This window comes from Microcaecilia unicolor, chromosome 1, assembly GCF_901765095.1.
Source record: "Microcaecilia unicolor chromosome 1, aMicUni1.1, whole genome shotgun sequence".
In the NCBI taxonomy this organism is placed as follows: domain Eukaryota; kingdom Metazoa; phylum Chordata; class Amphibia; order Gymnophiona; family Siphonopidae; genus Microcaecilia; species Microcaecilia unicolor.
Genome location: NC_044031.1, coordinates 359,168,799 through 359,192,511, shown reverse-complemented (window position 1 = coordinate 359,192,511; position 23,713 = coordinate 359,168,799). Strand labels below are relative to the sequence as shown.

At 44.3% G+C, this 23,713-nt stretch overlaps 1 protein-coding gene across 1 annotated transcript in view; it reads right to left on the bottom strand.

Moving 5' to 3' along the window:
- SDHA (succinate dehydrogenase complex flavoprotein subunit A) overlaps positions 1 to 23,713 on the bottom strand; it is a 213,106-nt gene that overhangs the window by 25,163 nt on the left and 164,230 nt on the right. The window contains 3 exon segments of the mRNA XM_030209736.1: positions 16,300 to 16,430; positions 21,799 to 21,910; positions 22,618 to 22,736. Of these exon segments, the coding sequence (XP_030065596.1) occupies positions 16,300 to 16,430; positions 21,799 to 21,910; positions 22,618 to 22,736 (362 nt within the window).

Below are 23,713 nucleotides of genomic sequence, written 5' to 3'. Positions count from 1 at the left end.
ATCTTGGAAAGAACGGTCTTATTCTTTTCAGTTTCCACATGGAGTAGAACATCTTTTTGGTTGTGTTGTTCGCGTGAGTCTCAAGTGTTAGGTGGCGGTCAATAGTGACTCTAAGGATTTTTAAAGTTTCTGAGATCGGCAGATTTAGTTTAGGTGTGTTAATAGCGATAAATTTTTTCATGTTGTATCGGGAGGTAAGTATGAGGCATTGAGTTTTTTCTGCGTTTAATTTCAATTGAAATGCATCTGCCCAGGTGTTCATGATGTGTAGACTTTGGTTGATTTCGTTGGAGATTTCTTTAATGTCTTGTTTGAAAGGAATATATATCGTTACATCATCGGCGTATATGTATGGGTTAAGGTTATGGTGTCCTGGCATGTCGCAAGAGAAAAGATGGCCGACGGGTAAGGAGCTCTGTTCGGGAGCTCCTGAATTCGACCTACCTGGACCATCCTCCTGCGGAATGAAACGGTCTGGAACGGACCGGATTCAGGCTGCAGCTAACCGCAGCTAACTGAGAACCGATCCGGGCGGGGCGGGCCGAGCCGATCCGAGCGAGCCCCGGTGGTCCTGGGTGCCCCGGAGGGCGAGTCTGCAACCACGTGGACCCACCGTTCCTGGCCCAACTGCCAGCAAGCTGCTTTTGGAGCGGTTCCGGCAGCCGAGCGAGAGCGGAGGGCAGAGCGGCCAACTGCACCAGCACAGTTTCGCTGAGGAGCGGAGCCGTCAGCGAAAGCAGAGGTCAGAGCGACACGGCACATCCACGGTCCCGCCAACTGCACCAGCACAGATTCGTTTCCAGGGGTGAATGCCGATCGCTGCAGCTGAGCAGGAGGTGAGAAGCAGGTTGCCAGGGCCCAGGTCTCTCGCACTGTCAGCAGCTCACGAACCCAACTCACCTGGTCTGAGAGCCCGCCCTTGGCCGTCGCGCTCCCCGGCAGGAATTGCCCGGGACCGAGTCGGCTGAGAGCTCCGAGCAACCCAGGTAGAGTCGGAGGGAGTTCGCCTGCGGCCTGTGGTCCCAGGCCCAGCAACCCGTCGCCCTCGCTGCCCTTCTCTCGCTGCCCTTCCCGCCACGTGGCGCGGCCTGCCTGCACCGCGGGTCCTCCGGACTGGGGCAGCTGGGGGTAGCGCACAGCGAGGCGGTCCTCCCCAGGCGGCCTGGTTGCTCTGCTGCTTTGAGGGCAGCCCTGCTGCTCCAGCTCTCCCGAGCCAGCTCTCTCTGCCTGCTTGCCTGCTCGCTCTAAACCGGCGGCTCCAGCTTCCCCTCTGCCTGCTCCGGTTCATCTGCTCCAGCCTGCTTGTTTCCAGCTGGCCCAGCTTTCCCGAGCCAGCTTCTCTCTGCCTGCTTGCTTCCTCGCTCCAGACCGGCGGCTCCAGCTTCCCCCTGCTTGTTCCGATCCATCTGCTCCAGCCTGCTTATTCCAGTCCAGATGCCCCAGCGTGTTCCAGTCTGCTTGTTCCAGTCCAGATGCCCCAGCGTGTTCCAGTCCGCCTGATCCCTGCGTGTTTCAGCTCCCCCTTGCCTGTTCCAGTCCATCTGCTTCAGCCTGTTGTTCCAGTCCGCCTGATCCCAGCATGTTCCAGTCCGCCTGATCCTAGCGTGTTCCAGCTCCCCCTTGCCTGTTCCAGTCCATCTGCTCCAGCTTGCTGTTCCAGTCCGCCTGATCCCAGCGTATTCCAGTCCGCCTGATCCCAGCTTGTTCCAGCCCGCCGATCCAGCTTCCCCCCTGCTCATTCCAGTCCATAAGTACATAAGTACATAAGTAGTGCCATACTGGGAAAGACCAAAGGTCCATCTAGCCCAGCATCCTGTCACCGACAGTGGCCAATCCAGGTCAAGGGCACCTGGCACGCTCCCCAAACGTAAAAACATTCCAGACAAGTTATACCTAAAAATGAGGAATTTTTCCAGTCCATTTAATAGCGGTCTATGGACTTGTCCTTTAGGAATCTATCTAACCCCTTTTTAAACTCCGTCAAGCTAACCGCCCGTACCACGTTCTCCGGCAATGAATTCCAGAGTCTAATTACACGTTGGGTGAAGAAACATTTTCTCCGATTCGTTTTAAATTTACCACACTGTAGCTTCAACTCATGCCCTCTAGTCCTAGTATTTTTGGATAGCATGCTCCAGCCTGCTTGTTCCAGTCCAAATGCTCTAGTTTGTTCCAGTCCGCCTGATCCACCTGCTCCAAGCTTGTCCCAGTCCACCGATCCAGTTTCCCATGCTTGCTCCAGTGTTCCAGTCCACCTGCTCCAGCTCCTCCCTGTTTGTTCCAGCCCATCTGCTCCAGCCTGCCTGCTCCGGTACACCTGCCCAGCCTGCCTACTCCATTCATCTGCTCCAACGTGCTCCAGTCCGCCTGATCCGCTGCGAGCCTCTCATCCATTGACTTACCTCCCTGCTTGCTGCTACCTTGTCAACCATTAACTTACCTGCTCGCCTGCCTGCCTGCCTGCGAGCCTCTCATCCATTGACTTACCTGCTAGCTTGTCAACTATTCACTTACCAGTCCATCAATCCCAAACCTCCAACCCAGCTCTCCACTCTATCTGCTTAACACCTCAGTCACCACACAGTCACCTGCTACACCCCAGTCACTACGTATGGCTCCTATCCACATTCTCTTCCTTGCCCTGTCCCTTCCTAATCTCTTCTCCTCCCCACCCCCACTGTCCTCCATTGGAACTCATTGCCCTCCCGCCTGGCCCGCCAGGGTAATACCCTTACCACCCCCATCCCTCACCACCTCACCATCCCTCTTGTCCCCCTCCTCCAGCCTAGCTCTCAACCTTCAACACTTCCTTCCTGCTATTAACCCATCCCCATTCCTCCTAAGTGCACCCCGTCTTCGTCGCCTGTCCTCCCCCTCCCTCCTCCGCTCTCTCTTGCTCCTCTTCCTGCTATCCGCGGGAGACATTAACCCTAATCCAGGTCCCCTCATCTGTCCCCGTCCCATCCACGCGGATGATCCCGGGATGTCTCCAATCTCGTCTCTATTCCCCTCCTCCCACCTTCTTCCCTCCCCTTCTCTTGCGCCTTGTGGAATGCCCACTCAGTCTGCAACAAACTGCCCTTCACCCACGATCTCTTCATCTCCCACTCCCTTCAACTGCTCGCCCTAACCGAAACCTGGATCTCCCCGGACGACTCTGCCTCAGTCGCAGCCTTTTGCCATGGTGGTTACCTCTTCTCTCACACTCCCCGCCCAGCTGGCCGTGGTGGAGGTGTTGGGTTACTACTCTCACCCTCCTGTAGTTTCCAACCCCTCCTCCTACCGCAGTCTCACTGTTTCTCATTCTTTGAAGCCCACTCCATCCGGCTATTCAACCCGCTACCACTCAAAGTGGCTGCCATCTACCGCCCCCCTGATAAATCCTTCTCTTCCTTCCTTACCGACTTCAATGCCTGGCTCTCTGTTTTTCTTGAACCCTCATCTCTGTCTCTCATTCTCGGAGACTTCAATATACATGCTGATGACCCATCCGACCCTCACGCTTCTAAGTTCCTCACCCTCACATCCTCCTTCAACCTCCAGCTGTGCTCTACCACCCCTACTCACCGTGACGGCCACTGTCTTGACCTCGTCCTCTCCTCATCCAGCTCACCCTCCAATTTCCAAGCTTCAGCTCTTCCTCTCTCTGATCACCACCTGATCACATTCACACTTCGTCACCCCCCTCCGCCCCGCCCAACCTTAACCACCACCTCTAGGAATCTCCAGGCCATTGACCCCCTCACCTTATCCGCTAGTATCTCTAATCTCCTCCCATCCATCATATCCTCCGAGACTGTCGACAAAGCGGTCTCCGCTTACAATGCCGCTCTCTCCTCTGCTCTGGACACCCTCACACCTTCCACCTCCCGTCCCACAAAGCGTACTAATCCCCAGCCTTGGCTGACCCCTTGCATCCGTTACCTTTGCTCCTGCGCACGATCTGCTGAACGCCTCTGGAGGAAATCTCGTACTCATTCAGACTTCCTTCACTTTAAATTCATGCTTTCCTCCTTCCACTCCTCCCTATTCCTTGCAAAACAGGACTATTACTACTACTACTACTACTACTACTACTATTTAGCATTTCTATAGCGCTACAAGGCATAAGCAGCGCTGCACAAACATAGAAGAAAGACAGTCCCTGCTCAAAGAGCTTACAATCTAATAGACAAAAAATAAATAAAGTAAGCAAATCAAATCAATTAATGTGAACGGGAAGGAAGAGAGGAGGGTAGGTGGAGGCGAGTGGTTACAAGTGGTTACGAGTCAAAAGCAATGTTAAAGAGGTGGGCTTTCAGTCTAGATTTAAAGGTGGCCAAGGATGGGGCAAGACGTAGGGGCTCAGGAAGTTTATTCCAGGCGTAGGGTGCAGCGAGACAGAAGGCGCGAAGTCTGGAGTTGGCAGTAGTGGAGAAGGGAACAGATAAGAAGGATTTATCCATGGAGCGGAGTGCACGGGAAGGGGTGTAGGGAAGGACGAATGTGGAGAGATACTGGGGAGCAGCAGAGTGAATACATTTATAGGTTAGTAGAAGAAGTTTGAACAGGATGCGAAAACGGATAGGGAGCCAGTGAAGGGTCTTGAGGAGAGGGGTAGTTTGAGTAAAGCGACCCTGGCGGAAGATGAGACGGGCAGCAGAGTTTTGAACCGACTGGAGAGGGGAGAGGTGACTAAGTGGGAGACCAGCAAGAAGCAGATTGCAGTAGTCTAAACAAGAGGTGACAAGGGTGTGGATGAGGGTTTTGGTAGAGTGCTCGGAAAGAAAGGGGCGGATTTTACGGATGTTGTAAAGAAAGAAACGACAGGTTTTGGCTATTTGACTATTACACCCAATTGACCAGTTCTCTCAGCTCCAACCCTCGTCGTCTCTTCGCCACCCTTAACTCCCTCCTCAAGGTGCCCCCCGCTCCCACTCCCCCCTCACTCTCTCCTCAATCACTGGCTGATTACTTCCACGACAAAGTGCAAAAGATCAACCTTGAGTTCACTACCAAGCCATCACCCCCCACCCCCCCCCCCCCTCCACCCATTAACCCTCTCCCTCAACCAACCAACCCAGGCCTCCTTCTCCTCCTCTCCTGAGATCACCGAGGATGAAACCTCCCGCCTTCTTTCCTCCTCGAAATGCACCACTTGCTCCTCCGATCCCATCCCCACCAACCTACTTAACACCATCTCCCATACTGTCACCCCCTCAATCTGTCGCATCCTTAACCTTTCTCTCTCCACTGCAACTGTCCCTGACACCTTCAAGCACGCTGTAGTCACACCTCTCCTAAAAAAACCATCACTTGACCCTACCTGCCCCTCCAACTACCGCCCCATCTCTCTCCTCCCCTTCCTCTCCAAAATACTTGAACGCGCCATCCACAGTCGCTGCATTGATTTTCTCTCCTCTCATGCCATCCTAGATCCACTTCAATCCAGCTTTCGCCCCCTACACTCGACAGAAACAGCTCTCTCTAAAGTCTGCAACGACCTGCTCCTCGCCAAATCCAGAAGCCACTATTCCATCCTCATCCTCCTCGATCTATCCGCTGCGTTTGACACTGTCAATCATGACTTACTTCTTGCCACATTGTCCTCTTTTGGGTTTCAAGGCTCTGTCCTCTCCTGGTTCTCCTCTTATCTCTCCCACCGCACCTTCAGAGTACACTCTCATGGATCCTCCTCCACTCCCATCCCACTATCTGTTGGAGTTCCCCAGGGATCTGTCCTTGGACCCCTTCTCTTCTCAATCTACACCTCCTCCCTAGGCTCACTGATCTCATCTCATGGTTTTCAGTATCATCTTTATGCTGATGACACCCAGCTATATCGCTCCACACCAGACATCACCACGGAGACCCAGGCCAAGGTATCGGCCTGCTTATCCGACATTGCTGCCTGGATGTCCAACTGCCACCTGAAGCTGAACATGTCCAAAACCGAGCTCCTCGTCTTTCCACCCAAACCCACCTCTCCTCTTCCTCCACTCTCTATCTCAGTTGATAACACCCTCATCCTCCCCGTCCCATCTGCCCGCAACCTCGGAGTCATCTTCGACTCCTCCCTCTCCTTCTCTGCGCATATCCAACAGACTGCCAAGACCTGTCGCTTCTTCCTCTTCAAAATCTGCAAAATTCGCACTTTCCTATCTGAGCACACCACACGAACTCTCGTCCAAGCTCTCATTACCTCTCGCCTTGACTACTGCAACTTGCTCCTCACCGGCCTCCCACTTAGCCATCTATCCCCCCTTCAATCCGTCCAGAACGCTGCCGCACGTCTTATATTCCGCCAGAACCAATATACTCACATCACCCCTCTCCTCAAGTCACTTCACTGGCTTCCGATCATATACCGCATTCAATTCAAGATTCTCCTCCTTACCTACAAATGCACTCGGTCTGCGGCTCCTTACTACCTCTCTACCCTCATCTCCCCCTATGTTCCCGCCCGTAACCTCCGCTCCCAGGACAAATTCCTCCCTCCAGTTCCCTTCTCCACCACTGCCAACTCCAGGCTCCGCTCATTCTGCCTTGCCTCACCCTATGCCTGGAACAATCTTCCTCAACCCCTACGCCAAGCCCCCTCCCTACCCATCTTCAAATCTCTGCTTAAAACTCACCTCTTCAATGCTGCTTTCGGCACCTAACCTTCTGTGAAATATAGTATGCCCTATTAGTCGGACTCTACACTTGTCTTTGACTGTACACTTGTCTCTAGATTGTACACCTGTCTTTTAGATTGTAAGCTCCTTGAGCAGGGAATGTCCTTCTATGTTTAAATTGTACAGCGCTGCGTAACCCTGGTAGCGCTTTAGAAATGTTAAATAGTAGTAGTAATAGTAGGTTTGATAGACGTTTTGCCAAGGGGATCATCATTAGGTTGAAAATAGTTGGTGAGAGGGGGTATCCTTGCGGTACTCCACATTCAGGTGTCCATGCAGCAGACGTAGTTGAATTTGATGTGACCTGATATGAGTGTAAGGTTAGGAACCCCTTGAACCAGTTTAGGACATTGCCTCCGATGCCGAAATATTCAAGTATGTGTAATAGGATTCCGTGGTTAACCATATCAAAGGCACCTGACATGTCAAATTGTAAGAGGAGTATATTGGTGCCGGTTGCAATCATTTGTTTAAATTTGGTCATTAGGGTAATTAATACTGTTTCTGTGCTGTGATTTGACCGGAATCCTGATTGGGCATCATGCAGTATTGAGAATTTGTCGAGTTAGTTTGTGAGTTGTTTGGTTACCATCCCTTCAGTTATTTTGGTTATTAGTGGTAAAGATGCTACTGGTCTGTAGTTAGTTATTTCGCTTGCGCTTTTCTTTGTGTCTTTGGGTATTGGGATGAGTAAAAGTTTTCCTTTTTCTTTGGGAAAAGTCCGTTTTGTAGCATGAAGTTCACGTGGTTCGTTAGGTCTATTATGAATTGTTGAGGAGCTGATTTCATGAGGTTGTTTGGGCAGATATCTAGTTAGCATTGGGATTTGGCGAATCTTTTGAGTGTTTTAGAGATGAGGTCTTCTGATAGTAATTCGAATTCGGTCCAGATCCTGTCTGCTGGATATATTCCGTCTTCTGGGTCTAGACAGTTTAGGAGTGTGGCGTATTCTATAGGGCTGGCGGGTATTTTAAGTCGTAATTGTATAATTTTTTCCCTGAAGTATTTCGCGAGGTCGTCGACCCCTGGTGTATCTTTACTGTTGTTTGTAACTGGTGTGGTGTCTAGCAATTTATTTACAAGGTAGAAGAGTTTGTGTGTGTCTTTGTAGTTTGGTCCAATCATTGTTTTGTAGTGTAGTCTTTTAGTCTGTTTTATGGTATATTTGTATTTCCCCCGAAGTAATTTCCAGGCAGTGTGTGTTCATCTTTCTTTTTGTTCCATGCGCGTTCTAGTCTTCTGACTTTTGTTTTGAGTTCTTTCAGTACTTCGGTGAACCATGGATTTGATTTTTTCTTGTGTGATGTTCTGGTTTGGATTGGGGCAATTGTGTCTAATGTTGTCTTACATATATCGTCCCATTCTTGGAGGAATTGAATGGTGTCTGCATTTGTTGACCATTCGTTATGGCAGACCTGTTGCCAGAATGTTGTGGGGTCTATTTTTCCTCTCGTGGTGTATGTTGTTCGTTCATGTTTGTTGACTGGGTTTCTGTGTATTTTTCGCAAGTGGAGGGAGACGTATGCTTTATAGTGGTCTGCCCATGGTGTGGGTGTCCATCTTGTGTCTGTAAGTAGGAGAGTTGAGTCTGGGTCGAATTTATGTGTAATGATGTCTAGTGATTGATTTCTTAGACTGGATGATCAAAGAACAGGATAAAGGGCATGTGCTAGTTGTAATCTATCTGGATTTCAGCAAAGCCTTTGATATAGTTCCTCACAGAAGGCTCAGGAATAAGCTGAGCACGCTAAACTTAGGACCCAAAAGTGGCAAACAAGATTGCAAACTAGTTGACCGACAGGTGAGAGAGGGTAGTGGTAAATGGAATTTGCTTGGAGAAACGGAAGATGAGTGGTGGAGTGCCTCAGGGGTCAGTACTAGGGCTCATTCTGTTTAATATATTTGTGAGAGACATTGTTGAAGGATTAGAAGGGAAAGTTTGCCTTTTTGCTGATGACACAAAGATAGCCAATACAGTGGATACCCCAGTACGAGTAGAAACCATGAGAAGAGAGATCTCCAAAAACTAGAAAAATGGTCAAAGGTCTGACAGTTAGAATGTAATCTATCACAATAAGACTCCCGCTGTTTCAAATTGGAAAAATAATGTGCATCTAAATTATAATGAATGGTGGAGTTACATTTGTGTGATAAGAAAATATGAAACAATTCTGGCCCATAGACTTCGTAGAGTTAAGTCTGTCTTAAGGACTTGGACTCGTTTAGATCTCTTTTGTCAGGAACCGCATAGCGCTACTTGACCTTATGTATCTAGGATGTTTGTCTAAAGGTGTTGTCATGGAACGATGATAATGTTGTTCTGCTCTTTATTTACGCTTATTTACCATGAAGTGTTGTTTTTGTTTGCTTTTGTGTTTACTTTTCTGTCTTATGTTCTGAAAAACCTTTAATAAAAATATGGAAAAAAAAAAGGCTCCCGCTGTAAATTTTTACAAAAACTCCTTTTATTACATTTATGTGCCCTTACAAAACCCTTGACACAAATAATCCACAAAAACATTCATTCATCATCATTCATCCACCACTTGACCACATTACACCTACTTCGTTGACTTAAATACAAATAAACATCTTACATCTGCTGGAATACATAATAAACATGAAAACCCAACACTGTACTCGTTATGGGTCACTAATCGAAGTAAACTGATGTATATCTTAATTAGCAGTAAATATGCTATAGAACAGCTAGTCCATGAGACAAACATCAAAAAGCATGATGTGTATAATAACGCCAATCAGTTGTTGTCAGTTAGAATGTCATCAGCACCCAAATTGGATACTGCTGCAACTGTGAGTAGCGCTCTGCCCAATACCATCCTTTATAGTCAACTGTGGGTCATGGAAGAGAGGTGCTTAAACTGCTTTCAGGACAGATGTACTTCTCCTATTCAAGCCGGTTCCCACACAGAAGACAATTTCAACTGGACTGGGAGACATGCGAGAAGAAATAAAAAAAAAAAGACCCCCCTCAAAATGGATTCTCTATTACATTATAACAACATGGATTTTGAGGACTCCAGCCGCATCACCTAAAGAATGGAACAACATCCCTGTACTCATCACTACTAGACGATGCACACAACAACAACTAGAATAACCCAATCATAACCCACCAACAAAACAGAGACCAAACCAACAATGCAAAGCCAAGCCTGAACAACAACAATCAAGACCGCAATCTCAACCATGACAGACAACAACGTGGTGAAGGCGGTTAGCTTGGCAGAGTTTAAAAAGGGGTTAGACGGTTTCCTAAAGGACAAGTCCACAAACCACTACTAAATGGACTTGGGAAAAATCTACAATTCCAGGAATAACAAGTATAGAATGTTTGTATGTTTGGGAAGCTTGCCAGGTGCCCTTAGCCTGGATTGGCCGCTGTCGTGGACAGGATGCTGGGCTCGATGGACCCTTGGTCTTTTCCCATTGTGGCATAAGTCTTGATACCCGTAGGATACACAAATGCAAGATCGGAATTTAACAAGACAGTACAACTCAGAGATGGGATACAGATGGAACCGCTCATAACAGAAATTTGGTTGCACCTCGAAGACGACCCAGCACTAAACAACCTCTGTCCACTAAGATACAAAACAATAAACATCAACAGAACAAAAAAAGAAGGGAGGTGGAGTTGTAATAATATACAAAATCCACTGATAAACCAGAACTAGTAGCCAAACATATAACCCCAACAACTGAAATTTTGGAATGCAAAATTACTGACAACACTAGCTGATCAAATAAGTATCTTACTGTTCTACCGCCCCCTAGGAAGCTGGTCAAATGCTCAAGACAATTTCATAGATTTCGTATAGAATATCTGCACAAACCAAACAAATTTCATACTACTAGCAGACATCAATCTGCACCTTGAAAAACAAAATGACACCAATACCAGAACACTAATGGAACCTCAAAACAACACAAGGCAACTCTACTCACATAAAAGGACACATAGTAAGCATTCTAGCACACAGATTCCCAGAGAAAAACAATCACATAATAGAAAAACACAAATGGGAAGAGGTACCATGGTCGGACCACAGCAAGCTAACGTTCACACTACAATGGAAAGAGAACAGCAAAAATAGAGAACCAAAAACATCACACACATTCACAACAAGAGGGAAGATGGACAACTGTACATTCTGGACTACAGCAATGAATGAACAAAGCAACATACAACCTGAGGAAATCCACTTCATGAATGAAACAAGTGAAAACATACTAAACAAAATAGCACCACTCAAAAAGAAAACAAGAAACAACCACGACACTATATCTTTTTTGAGATGCGGTGACCAGAATTGAACACAATATTCGAGGTTCGGTTGCACCATGGACCGATACAAAGGCATTATAAAGTCCTCATTTTTGTTTTCCATTCCTTTCCTAATAATACCTAACATTCTATTTGCTTTCTTAGCCGCCGCAGCACACTGAACAGAGGGTTTCAACATATCAACGATGACAGATGACACCTAGATCCCTTTCGTGGTCGGTGACTCCTAACATGGAACCTTGCATTATGTAGCTATAATTCGGGTTCCTCTTTCCCACATGCATCACTTTGCACTTGCTCACATTAAACATCATTTATTTTTATTTTTGTTACATTTGTACCCCGCGCTTTCCCACTCATGGCAGGCTCAATGCGGCTTACATATTAGATACAGGTACTTATTTGTACCTGGGGCAATGGAGGGTTAAGTGACTTGCCCAGAGTCACAAGGAGCTGCCTGTGCCTGAAGTGGGAATCAAACTCAGTTCCTCAGTTCCCCAGGACCAGAGTCCGCCACCCTAACCACTAGGCCACTCCTCCACTCCATTTACCATTTAGATGCCCAGTCTCCCATTTTCGTAATTTTTCACAATCCTCTCGCGATTTAAGAAGTTTGAATAATTTTGAGTCATCAGAAAATTTAATTACCTCACTATTTACTCCCATCTCTAGATCATTTATAAATATGTTAAAAAGCAGTGGTCCCAGCACAGACCCCTGGGGAACTCCACTATCTACCCTTCTCCATTGAGAATACTGACCATTTAACCCTAGTCTCTGTTTTCTATCTTTTAACCAGTTCTTAATCCACAATAGGACACTACCTCCTATCCCATGATTCTCCAATTTCCTCTGGAGTCTTTCATAAGGTCATTTGTTAAACGCCTTTTGAAAATCCAGATACACAATATCGACTGGCTCACCTTTATCCACATTTGATCACCCTTCAAAGAAATGTAGTAGATTGGTGAGGCAAGATTTCCATCACTAAATCGACAAGATGGCCACCAATTCGACATGTCTAATGCGTTCGACATGGTCACCATAATATACTACTCAGACGTCTAGACTACTTCAGGATTGGTGGAAACACACTCGAATGGATCAAGGGCTTCTTAACCACTAGAACATACCAAGTGAAGTCAAGCTCAAACATATCACCACCGTGGAAAGCAGACTGCGGAGTACCCCAAGGAACACCATTATCACCGATCCTTTTCAACCTTATGATGACCCCACTAGCCAAGTCCTTATCCGACAAAGGCCTTAACCCATTCATTTATGTGGACGACATCACAATATATATCTCTTACAAACACGATCTGGCAGAGATTACATATTACTAACAATAACTCTGCAAGTTCATTTTTCAATCCTATCAGTACTCTGGGATGAATACCATCCAGTCCAGATTTGCTACTCTTCAGGTTTGTAGAGATTTCATTCAGTTTCTCTGACTCGTCAGCTTTGAATACCATTTCTGGCACAGTATCTGTCCCAAATCTTCCTCAGAAGACCGAAAAAAAGAATTCATTTAATCTCTCCGCTATGGCTTTTGTCTTCCCTGAGTGCCTCTTTTACCCCTCAGTCGTCTGTTGAGGAATTTTAGCCCACTGTTTGCAGAACTATTATAATTCAGACATATGTAGGTTTTCGTGCATGAACTGTATCTCTATTGGGTTTAAGTCAGGACTTTGACCAGGCCAATCCCAAACTATTTTGTTTCTCCTCAGCCAATCAAAAACATTCTATGGTGTTTAGGTTTGTTGTCTTGCTGCATAACCCAATCAAGCTTCAGCGTCAGCTCATGACAGATGTACCAGAAAATTCTTAAGGAGAACGTCCAGTCAGTACATCTTGATGCAGCAAAGCATCCCCATACCATCACAATACCACCACATTTGATTGTAGGTATGATGCTGTTATGATTTGTTTTATGCTAGACATAATGGGACCTATGTTGTCCACTGACGACTTGTCTGTGCAAAGAAAATTATCCCAAAAGGGTTAGGGATCATTCAGGTGTGCATTTTTTTTTAAAACAAATGTGATGAGCATTGATGTTACTCTTGAATAGCAGTGGTTTTTGCCTTTCTACTCTTCCATGAATCCCATTTTTGCCCAGTATCTTTCTCATTATGGAATTATCAGTACTGACCTTAGCCAAGGCTAGAAGAGTTCTTTGGATATTCTTCATGGATGTTTTGAGACTTCCCGGATGAATTGTCACTGTGCTCTTGGAATAATTTTGGCAGGCAGACCACTCCTAGGAAGATTCACCACTGTTCCAAGTCTTCTTTATTTGGAGATAATGGCTTTCACTGTGGTTCAGTGGAATCCAAGAGCTTTAGAAAAGCCTTTGTAACCTTTTCCAGATTTATATATCTCAACTTTTGTTCTCATATCTTCTGGAATTTCCTTTGATTGTGGCATAGTGTTCCTGAAGAACCTTTGTGGTAACTAAATTCATTCTCATGGTAAGATTCAACATGGATGGCTACAATCAAGACTGGCTGTGTTCAATCCGCTGAATCTATTGACTGAATAACCAAGGGGCAGTTATTTTTTCACATCTGTGAAATGGGTGTTAAGATAACTTAGGGGGTCTTTTACAAAGCCGTGCTAGAGTTTTTAGCTTGTGGTAAAAATCAGCTGGTGGTAAACGTTGAGATACCCATTATATTGCTATGGGCATATAAGCATTTACCGCCAACTGATTTTTCCCATGAGCTAAAAACACTAGTGCAGCTTTGTAAAAGACCCCCCCTAGTTCCTTAAATAAATGATGTAATAATTTAAAAACTGTGACGTGTTTACTCAATGTCTATATTTAAAGATCAGAAACCATACAATGTGACATACAGTGGGGGAAATAAGTATTTGATCCCTTGCTGATTTTGTAAGTTTGCCCACTGACAAAGACATGAGCAGCCCATAATTGAAGGGTAGGTTATTGGTAACAGTGAGAGATAGCACATCACAAATTAAATCCGGAAAATCACATTGTGGAAAGTATATGAATTTATTTGCATTCTGCAGAGGGAAATAAGTATTTGATCCCTCTGGCAAACAAGACCTAATACTTGGTAGCAAAACCCTTGTTGGCAAGCACAGCGGTCAGACGTCTTCTGTAGTTGATGATGAGGTTTGCACACATGTCAGGAGGAATTTTGGTCCACTCCTCTTTGCAGATCATCTCTAAATCATTAAGAGTTCTGGGCTGTCGCTTGGCAACTCGCAGCTTCAGCTCCCTCCATAAGTTTTCAATGGGATTAAGGTCTGGTGACTGGCTAGGCCACTCCATGACCCTAATGTGCTTCTTCCTGAGCCACTCCTTTGTTGCCTTGGCTGTATGTTTTGGGTCATTGTCGTGCTGGAAGACCCAGCCACGACCCATTTTTAAGGCCCTGGCGGAGGGAAGGAGGTTGTCACTCAGAATTGTACGGTACATGGCCCCATCCATTCTCCCATTGATGCGGTGAAGTAGTCCTGTGCCCTTAGCAGAGAAACACCCCCAAAACATAACATTTCCACCTCCATGCTTGACAGTGGGGACGGTGTTCTTTGGGTCATAGGCAGCATTTCTCTTCCTCCAAACACGGCGAGTTGAGTTCATGCCAAAGAGCTCAATTTTTGTCTCATCTGACCACAGCACCTTCTCCCAATCACTCTCGGCATCATCCAGGTGTTCACTGGCAAACTTCAGACGGGCCGTCACATGTGCCTTCCGGAGCAGGGGGACCTTGCGGGCACTGCAGGATTGCAATCCGTTATGTCGTAATGTGTTACCAATGGTTTTCGTGGTGACAGTGGTCCCAGCTGCCTTGAAATCATTGACAAGTTCCCCCCTTGTAGTTGTAGGCTGATTTCTAACCTTCCTCATGATCAAGGATACCCCACGAGGTGAGATTTTGCGTGGAGCCCCAGATCTTTGTCGATTGACAGTCATTTTGTACTTCTTCCATTTTCTTACTATGGCACCAACAGTTGTCTCCTTCTCGCCCAGCGTCTTACTGATGGTTTTGTAGCCCATTCCAGCCTTGTACAGGTGTATGATCTTGTCCCTGACATCCTTAGACAGCTCCTTGCTCTTGGCCATTTTGTAGAGGTTAGAGTCTGACTGATTCACTGAGTCTGTGGACAGGTGTCTTTCATACAGGTGACCATTGCCGACAGCTGTCTGTCATGCAGGTAACGAGTTGATTTGGAGCATCTACCTGGTCTGTAGGGGCCAGATCTCTTACTGGTTGGTGGGGGATCAAATACTTATTTCCCTCTGCAGAATGCAAATAAATTCATATACTTTCCACAATGTGATTTTCCGGATTTAATTTGTGATGTGCTATCTCTCACTGTTACCAATAACCTACCCTTCAATTATGGGCTGCTCATGTCTTTGTCAGTGGGCAAACTTACAAAATCAGCAAGGGATCAAATACTTATTTCCCCCACTGTATCTACAATAACAGGAAACCAGGAGTGGGAAAAACATTCACATCACTATATATCCTTTTTACTGCATAAGAAAAAACTGGTTTCAATTAAATTATCGTTGCAAGGTTAAAAACTTGTCATTTTCATTATTATACTTGAGGGGGTCACAAACTCTCAGCACTTTAAGTAAATTTCTTTATCTTCCCACCCAGGTATGGTATGGTTTTCCCATATTCCCTTTCCCCTTATAGGCCAGCTAATGAACATTTATGTTTATTGGGGGGGGGGGGGGGGGGGGGAATATTACAGCTTTCTTCTCCACTACAATCTGGTGCACAGACACCCTGAATATGCCAACAGGTTCCAATGTTTTGCTCTGGCTAGCACTTATAACTACTACTACTCCTCCTCCTCATAATTTCTATAGCATTACTAGACGTATGCAGCACTGTACACCTGAACATGAAGAGACAGTCCCTGCTCGACAGAGCCTACAATCTAATTAGGACAGACAAACAGGACAAACAAGAGATAAGGGAATATTAAAGTGAGGATGATAAAATAAGGGTTCTGAACAAGTGAATAAGGGTTAGGAGTTAAAAGCAGCATCAAAAAGGTGGCCTTTTAGCCTAGATTTGAAGACGGCCAGAGATGGAGCTTGATGTACAGGCTCAGGAAGTCTATTCCAGGCATATGGTGCAGCAAGATAAAAGGAACAGAGTCTGGCAGCGGTGGAGGAGAAGGGTGCAGATAAGAGAGATTTACCCAGTGCAGATAAGAGAGATTATAACCCTGCCTGAGAAGTAGAAGGAAGGACCAGTTTAATCTGGATCTCTTGCATGTTAGTGGAAAGTGCTGCCACTGGGTTACTGTGCTGCTCTAGTTTTTTCATATTTCTACCTTGTAGTCTTCTCTGGCATGAGCACCTCGACTTTCTTTCCGAGCTTCAGCGCTATAAATAGTCTGAAGGGCACACAGCATCAAATTCTGCAGCTCCAAGGTCTCCACTAAATCTGTATTCCATACAATACCTACACAAAACAGAATTATATTATCAAAATTAAAATCTGTTTAATAAGCAGAACAAGCCTTAGTGATTTTGCACAGAAAAAAAATTGCATTATTCCAGCATCCTAAATAAAGAGTTATTATTAAACAGTAATTGCTTTCTGATATTGCCTTTGCTTTCTGGAATGTTGTGAACGGCACTGGACATTTTTATTTTATACTGGAAGAGCAGTATATAATAAAAACAAAAAGAAATACAGTACTTTAATATGAAAGTGAAAAATCAATTTGCATTTCTTCCTGGTTAGTTTCAGGGATACACAAATTTTTCATGTTAAGAGGTACACAGAGTCAACCTATACAGAACCGGGCAGAAAAACTTATTTTCGATCCACTAAGAAACTATCCCTGTTTGGCTACTGCCAACGCTGATGGGATTGCTGCTTCCTCTTTCCCTCTCGCCCACTGTCACCACCGCCGAGTTTGCTGCCTTCTCAAGTCTGTGGAAGCAGTGTCAGCAGTAAAAATAGTACATACATAGAACCTTTTCCTGCATGTACCACTGCTAGGTCTTCTGGTGCCTCGCCTCCAGCTCAGGAAGTTTATATCAGAGTGGGTGGGACCAACAAAGCTAGCAGAGTCACATGCAGAAAAACAGTTCCAAGGGTCTTTTTTGCTGTATTTTTACCACTGCCATAGCTGACTCAGGATGAGAAGAAGAGGATAAAGCAAAGGGGGAGGGGGGGGGGGGGGGGGGGAGGGGGAGGGAGGGAGAGAGAGAGAGAGAGAGAGAGAGAGAGAGAGAAAGTGAGATTAGAGCGCAGTGGTACCTGGTTGAAATTTGTTGGCCTTAGGGAATACTTGACTTAAATAAGTTGAGAAATATTGGTTTTAGTGGCTTACATTAAAAATACAGAATATAAACTTTCATCTGAGTCCTAATTTGTGTTTTTTGAATTTTCCACAATCAGATATTTTGTCTGCTAAACACCTGGATACTAAGGGCTCCTTTTAGTAAGCGGCGGTAAACCCAACACAGGCTTACTGTAGCAGCCTGGCAGTACTTCCCACCCCTAGCATGCCATCATTTCCGACACTAGAAAAAATTTATTTATTTTTGTAGCACCGGAGTGCGCCCAGTGGTATTTGGGCAGTGCTGCATGCTGCCCGGTTACCATAGGAGCCCATACCACCACCTCAACAGGTAGTAACATAGTAGATGACGGCAGAAAAAGACCTGCATGGTCCATCCGGTCTGCCCAAGACAAACTCATATGTGTATACCTTACCTTGAATTTGTACCTGTCCTTTTCAGGGCACAGACCATATAAGTCTGCCCAGCAGTATTTCCCGCCTCCCAACCACCAGTCCCGCCTCCCATCAGCGGCTCTGGTACAGACCGTATAAGTCTGCCCTCCCCTATCCTCGCCTCCCAACCACCACCCCCTCTTCCCCCCAACTGCTCCGCCACCCAATTTCAGCTAAGCTTCTGAGGATCCTTTCCTTCTGCACAGGATTCCTCTATGCATATCCCACGCATGTTTGAACTCCGTTACCGTTTTCATCTCCACCACCTCCCGCGGGAGGGCATTCCAAGCGTCCACCACCCTCTCCGTGAAAAAATACTTCCTGCCCCCCTTCAATCTCATTTCATGTCCTCTCGTTCTACCGCCTTCCCATCTCCGGAAAAGATTCGTTTGCAGATTAATACCTTTCAAATATTTGAACGTCTGTATCATATCACCCCTGTTCCTCCTTTCCTCCAGGGTATACATGTTCAGGTCAGCAAGCCTCTCTTCATACGTCTTGGAACGTAACGCTTCCCCCCCGAAATGGCGGCGCAACAAGTGCTTTACTTGCCGCTCAGCCATTTCCTGTAGGAAAGTGAGACTTCCTTTTTACCAGCTGTGGTTATCCTTGGACTACAGCACCATCATTGCAAACATTTATATTTGCCTATTTATTTATTTAAGATTTATTTACTGCCTTTTTGAAGGAATTCACTCAAGGCGGTGTACAGTAAAAATAGATCAAACAAGAGCAATAGGCAATTACAGCAGTAAAAATATTCAACAATACAAAATATGGCATGGCATATTACTTGCAATTTCAACACAATACGTAATAGAACATTATAATTGGTAGTGAAGGGTAAGGCAAAGTTGTAACATATAGATGAGTAATAAAGTAGGAAGAATTTGAAAGTAAGGTGACCGATTTGAAGAAAGTTGCACATGAGGTTAGAGAAATGGTTAAATATTATCTCAGTTAGGCTAGGAGTGGAATAACATGTCCCGCTGCAGTATGTGCAGCCCGAGTCAATCCTTCTGTGTGTGTGTGTGTGTGTGTGTGTGTGAGTGAGACTAACAAGTTAGTTACTTCTTCCATTAAAGGCTTGAAGAGTCAAGCTTTCACCTGCTTCCTGAAGTACAGATAGTCTTTTGTTAAGCAGGGCCTTTCAGGCAATGCATTCCAGAGTGTGGGGGCTACTCCGGAGAAGGCTCGCTTCTGGGTATCACATCGTGTAATGTCTTTTGGAGAGGGTGTAGTTAGTGAAAGTCCTTGGGAGGACCTTAGAGTCCTTGGCGGTGTGTGGAGGATTGTCCTATTCTTCAGATATTCTGGGCCTTGAAGATCAGACAGAATTTTAAATTTAGCCCTGTATTGCACTGGTAGCCAATAAAGTTTTTTAAAAAATGGTGTGATGTGGTCACGTCGCCCGCAACCTTCTATGAGTCTTGCTGCTGCATTCTGAATCAATTGGAGCTGGTGCAGGCCCTTTGTATAGTGCATTGCAGTAATCCAGTCTTGATGTTACCATGACATGGACAACTGGGATAAGATTTACCTTCTCGATCTAAGGAGAGAGGCAGCGTAGCTGTCGCAAATAGTAGAAGCAGCACTTGAAGGTTGCTTGGATTTGGGGAATCAGAGTAAGTGCTGAATCTAACTGTATTCCAAGGTTCCTGACTTGTGATTTGAGGGGGAGTTCATACTTCCCAAAAGGGATTTTGATGTCAGGTATGTATCCACTAGACTTAGTAATTCAGTTGTTCACCAAGAAGCTTTGAATATATCCGAGATGTTAGAATCACCTATGAAAGATATAAAATCTAGAGCAACTCTGATTGTTTCATTCGTTTTTCATCAGGTCAGAGACGCTGTTATGAAACGTTACTTTAAGGCTCGGGACACTAATTTCTATGGAGGAAAAATTCAGATTTTCCAGATGCTTCCAGGACTACTTAGCTTAGAAGGAAACAGTTCTAGGAGTTACACCAGCATGCGATTTCACTTGGGGCCACTTCAGTTAAGATTTCCTTGTAAATGCTTGATTTTCTTACTAAGTAATAAGTATGTTTTTTAAGGATGTCCTTCAATTAAGGTTTTTACTTGAAGGGAGGTGTGTCTCTAATTGAGTTTATTGTATTTATTTCATGTTAATATTGTACAGTGAGGAATGCTCTGTCATCTTTATATATATATACATACACACAGTGCAATCCACTTACATGAGAGGGTCTGGGACCAAAGAAATACATGCAGTTAACCGGAGCATGCACTTAACAGTTGTGACCCAAAGAAGCTTGACATCTGATAAACATATGTACAGTACTGTTTATTATTATACGTACAGTATACAGTCTCCATTAACTGACGTTAGGCTTACTTGAAGTAATCAGTTATAGTCCTCTGTAGAAAGGCTCATCATCCTGTAAATGAACAAAACAAACAAAATTGAAGGTGCTCTCCTCTTATGTTAAATAAAGTATCTAGAAAAGGCAGGAGATCCTCTATATAAATGATAGGCGTGTCAGACTTTGTCATTAATAGTTAAACCACTCTCTCGTGGTTTGAAGAAAAGGCCTCAAGAAGCCCCCAAGCTTTTGATTTTAGCTGCGGGGGCTGGATTGCTTCATCATTGGCCCAAAACCTCGTGGTATTTAACTTTTACGTGGCTCAATTGCTTTATCCCATTTAAATAGACTCTTTAGATGGGATAAAGCAATTGAGCCACATAAAAGTTAAATACCATGAGGTTTTGGGCCAGTGATGAAGCAGTCTAGCCTCCGTAGCTAAAATCAAAAGCTGGGGGGCTTCTTGAGGCCTTTTTCCTCAAACCACGAGAGAGTGGTTTAACTATTAATGACAAAGTCTGACACGCCTATCATTTATATAGAGGATCTCCTGCCTTTTCTAGATACTTTAACGTAAGAGGAGACCACCTTCAATTTTGTTTATTTTGCTCATTTACAGGATGATGAGCCTTTCTACTGAACCTTTTTTGGTTTTGTTTGGAAGAACTTGGTGGTAATTTATTTTAATGTTTGATATTTTTGCATTCTTTATATTTTATTGTTTTCTTATGTTTATATGTTTCTGTACTTTTTTGGATTGTTATTTTTAACTGTTTTTATATTAATGTATTCTTGTAGACTGCTGACGAAGGCAAAGCTGAAACTTGGCCAAGTTAGGTCCCTCTTCAATACATTTGGTTTGATAAATTCTTGTCTGATCTGCATTCCTTGGATCACCTTTGCTGTTTGTGCTGCCTTACAGTTTTTAGAGCCTACTTCAAGAATAGCAGGGTCTACTTTTTATATATATATATATATATATATATATATATATATATATATATATATATATATATATAATTTTGGGGGGGGGGTTACATTTGTACCCCGCGCTTTCCCACTCATGGCAGGCTCAATGCGGCATACATGGGGCAATGGAGGGTTAAGTGACTTGCCCAGAGTCACAAGGAGCTGCCTGTGCCTGAAGTGGGACTCGAACTCAGTTCCTCAGGACCAAAGTCCACCACCCTAACCACTAGGCCACTCCACTGATGTTAATACCATCTTTAGATAAAATCTATCAGCTCACATGCATCATCACCTATGAGCTGCTTGTATGTTGATCCACAAAAAGGTGTCACAACCTCCAAAGAACATTAATTTAATACTAAAGCAATGCAGGAGTACCTTAACTGATATTCTAGTTGGACAAAAGTCATATTTTAGCAGCAAGGGAATAAACAGAATGATGCAGTAAAGGTTTTAACATCTATAATATAAAATGTCTTTTCAAAGAGAGGTGTAAGAAGAGTGAACATCTCAGCACAAAGGGAAGGATGGTAAAAAAAAGTCAACCTAAGCATAGAGGAGGATAGAAGAATTTTTTTTTTCAGAAATCATTAAACACAACACAAGACTTATACAGTAACAGGCTGAACAGAAGAAAATCAAAATCAAATGAATACAGCTTCAATATATACCCCTGTATCCCAAATACAAAAAGTCTGATACAGCAAATCTGAAGTGCAATAAGTTAGAACTGTGTTGATATACGTGCAAAATATTTTAGGGATGGAAGAATATTTTAACACACCTCTGTCAAATGTCTTCAAGTCATCCAACTTGTCAAAAACAGAACTGAGTTTCTCGCAGCCTTCTTTCAACACAGAACCTGTACGGAATACTGCTGCATGACTCTGCATTGTCTAAAAGGTAGATCAAAATAAATGCTTTAGAACAAATATGTTGAAAATCACACAAAATCAATTGATTTCTCAATGTTGTAAAAAGGAGCGACAACAGAGGTAATTACAACATACATAACTTGATTATAGAAGGGGAAAGAGCAGGGGATACTGGGAGGAAGTGGGAGAAGAAAAGAGACACTGAAGAGGGAAAGAGTAAACCAACAAGTGTCGAATAGAGAGAAAGTTAGGAACGTGGGGATTGGGGACACTACAAAGTTATGAACCAAAGAAAGGCTGTTAGGATAAAAAAAAATGCAGCCTTGGAACAAATAAAGAGAGGTATATTATAGGAAGGAAAAAACAAATATATATCAGTGTTATCACTGACAGAGCCCTGAAGATTTGGGCAGATTTACCACAAATGCATGCCTGTTCCCACTTGCTGCTGTCACATGGAACCTTCTCAGTCCATTTCTAGCTAGAGTAATACAACTCTAAGGAGGTAGGGGGATTGTGAGGATTTAAGGTCTGCTGTTCATGAAGTAACATTGTTTTCTACAAGAACAAGCAGGACTGTATAATCCTCACCTATGGGACTCCCTAGCTACAGGCTGCCTTCAACAGAAAAAAGGAGAAATACAATAGAAAAAAGAGGAGTTGCAGACAGATACCCATATTGTTGGTGCCAAGGCTATATTTATCATTTCTCTATTTTTTTTTTTTACCTTCTGCATACTGATCCTCAGTTCTGATGTTCTCATGCTTCCATTTGCAAAGCGCAGTTTATCAAGATTTGCAACAGATTCTTCACCAGCACTGGGCTTAATTGATGGAACAAGGTCTCCTAAAATTAAGAATATATATTTGTTTTTTTACACTACGGCTCCTGTACTAAGGCTTCAGACTATCATTTCATATTTGCTATTTCAAAACTGGCAATTAATTTGTTGTACTAGAAAGCATTGTTATATATGGGGATAAGGGAGGATTTATTTATTATTAACTAGTAAGAAGAAATTCACACAACAGAGTATAAAACAGGTATAGACTGACCTAACATATTGAATTAACAGAAAAATAGTTAAATGACCAAAATGTCAGCATAACAAACAGAGCAATAAAGTAAACTTGGAGAGAAGCAAAATTAAATATGATACTGTGACAGCAGTGCATATTAACACAGCTAAGAACATTTGTAACAGAGCTTCGGTACTCATGATGTCAGCACAATACAGGTAAAATACCTTACAAAGCAATACATTAGAACATTTACAGTGATGTGAAGCATTTCTCAACCCCATCCCCAATTTGCTCTTACTGCATATATCTCAATATGAATAATTTCTGATCTTTAAACTAATTGTAATATTAGACCAAGGGAACCTGAGTATATAACACAATTTTATGTTTAAATCATCTTTATTATGCCATTCAAAGTCTGCTTTATAATGGCAATAAATGTTCAACAACTCAACAATATTGCCAACCTTCCCCTCCCCCCATCCTCCCACCTCCACGCGACCCTTCCTCCAACACCCCAAATCCCTCCCTCCCTTAGTATTAGGAAGAGGTCTATGTAGTACCTTAAGGCTGGTTTAAAATTCTGCTTCATGCTTGAGGCTGCAAGGTATTCCAAAAACATTCCCAGATCTGCTGGAAACGCCTGCCCCCCCTCTGAAGAAAGGGTGGCACTCCCAACACCACATCTTTCTAACTGTAACAAACCTATCATGAGGGTGCACCACATCCCAACTGTAGGGGCCAGGGGCTCCCGCCAGAACACCAATATGGTTTTCTTTCCTATCCAGGTGGCTTGCTGCA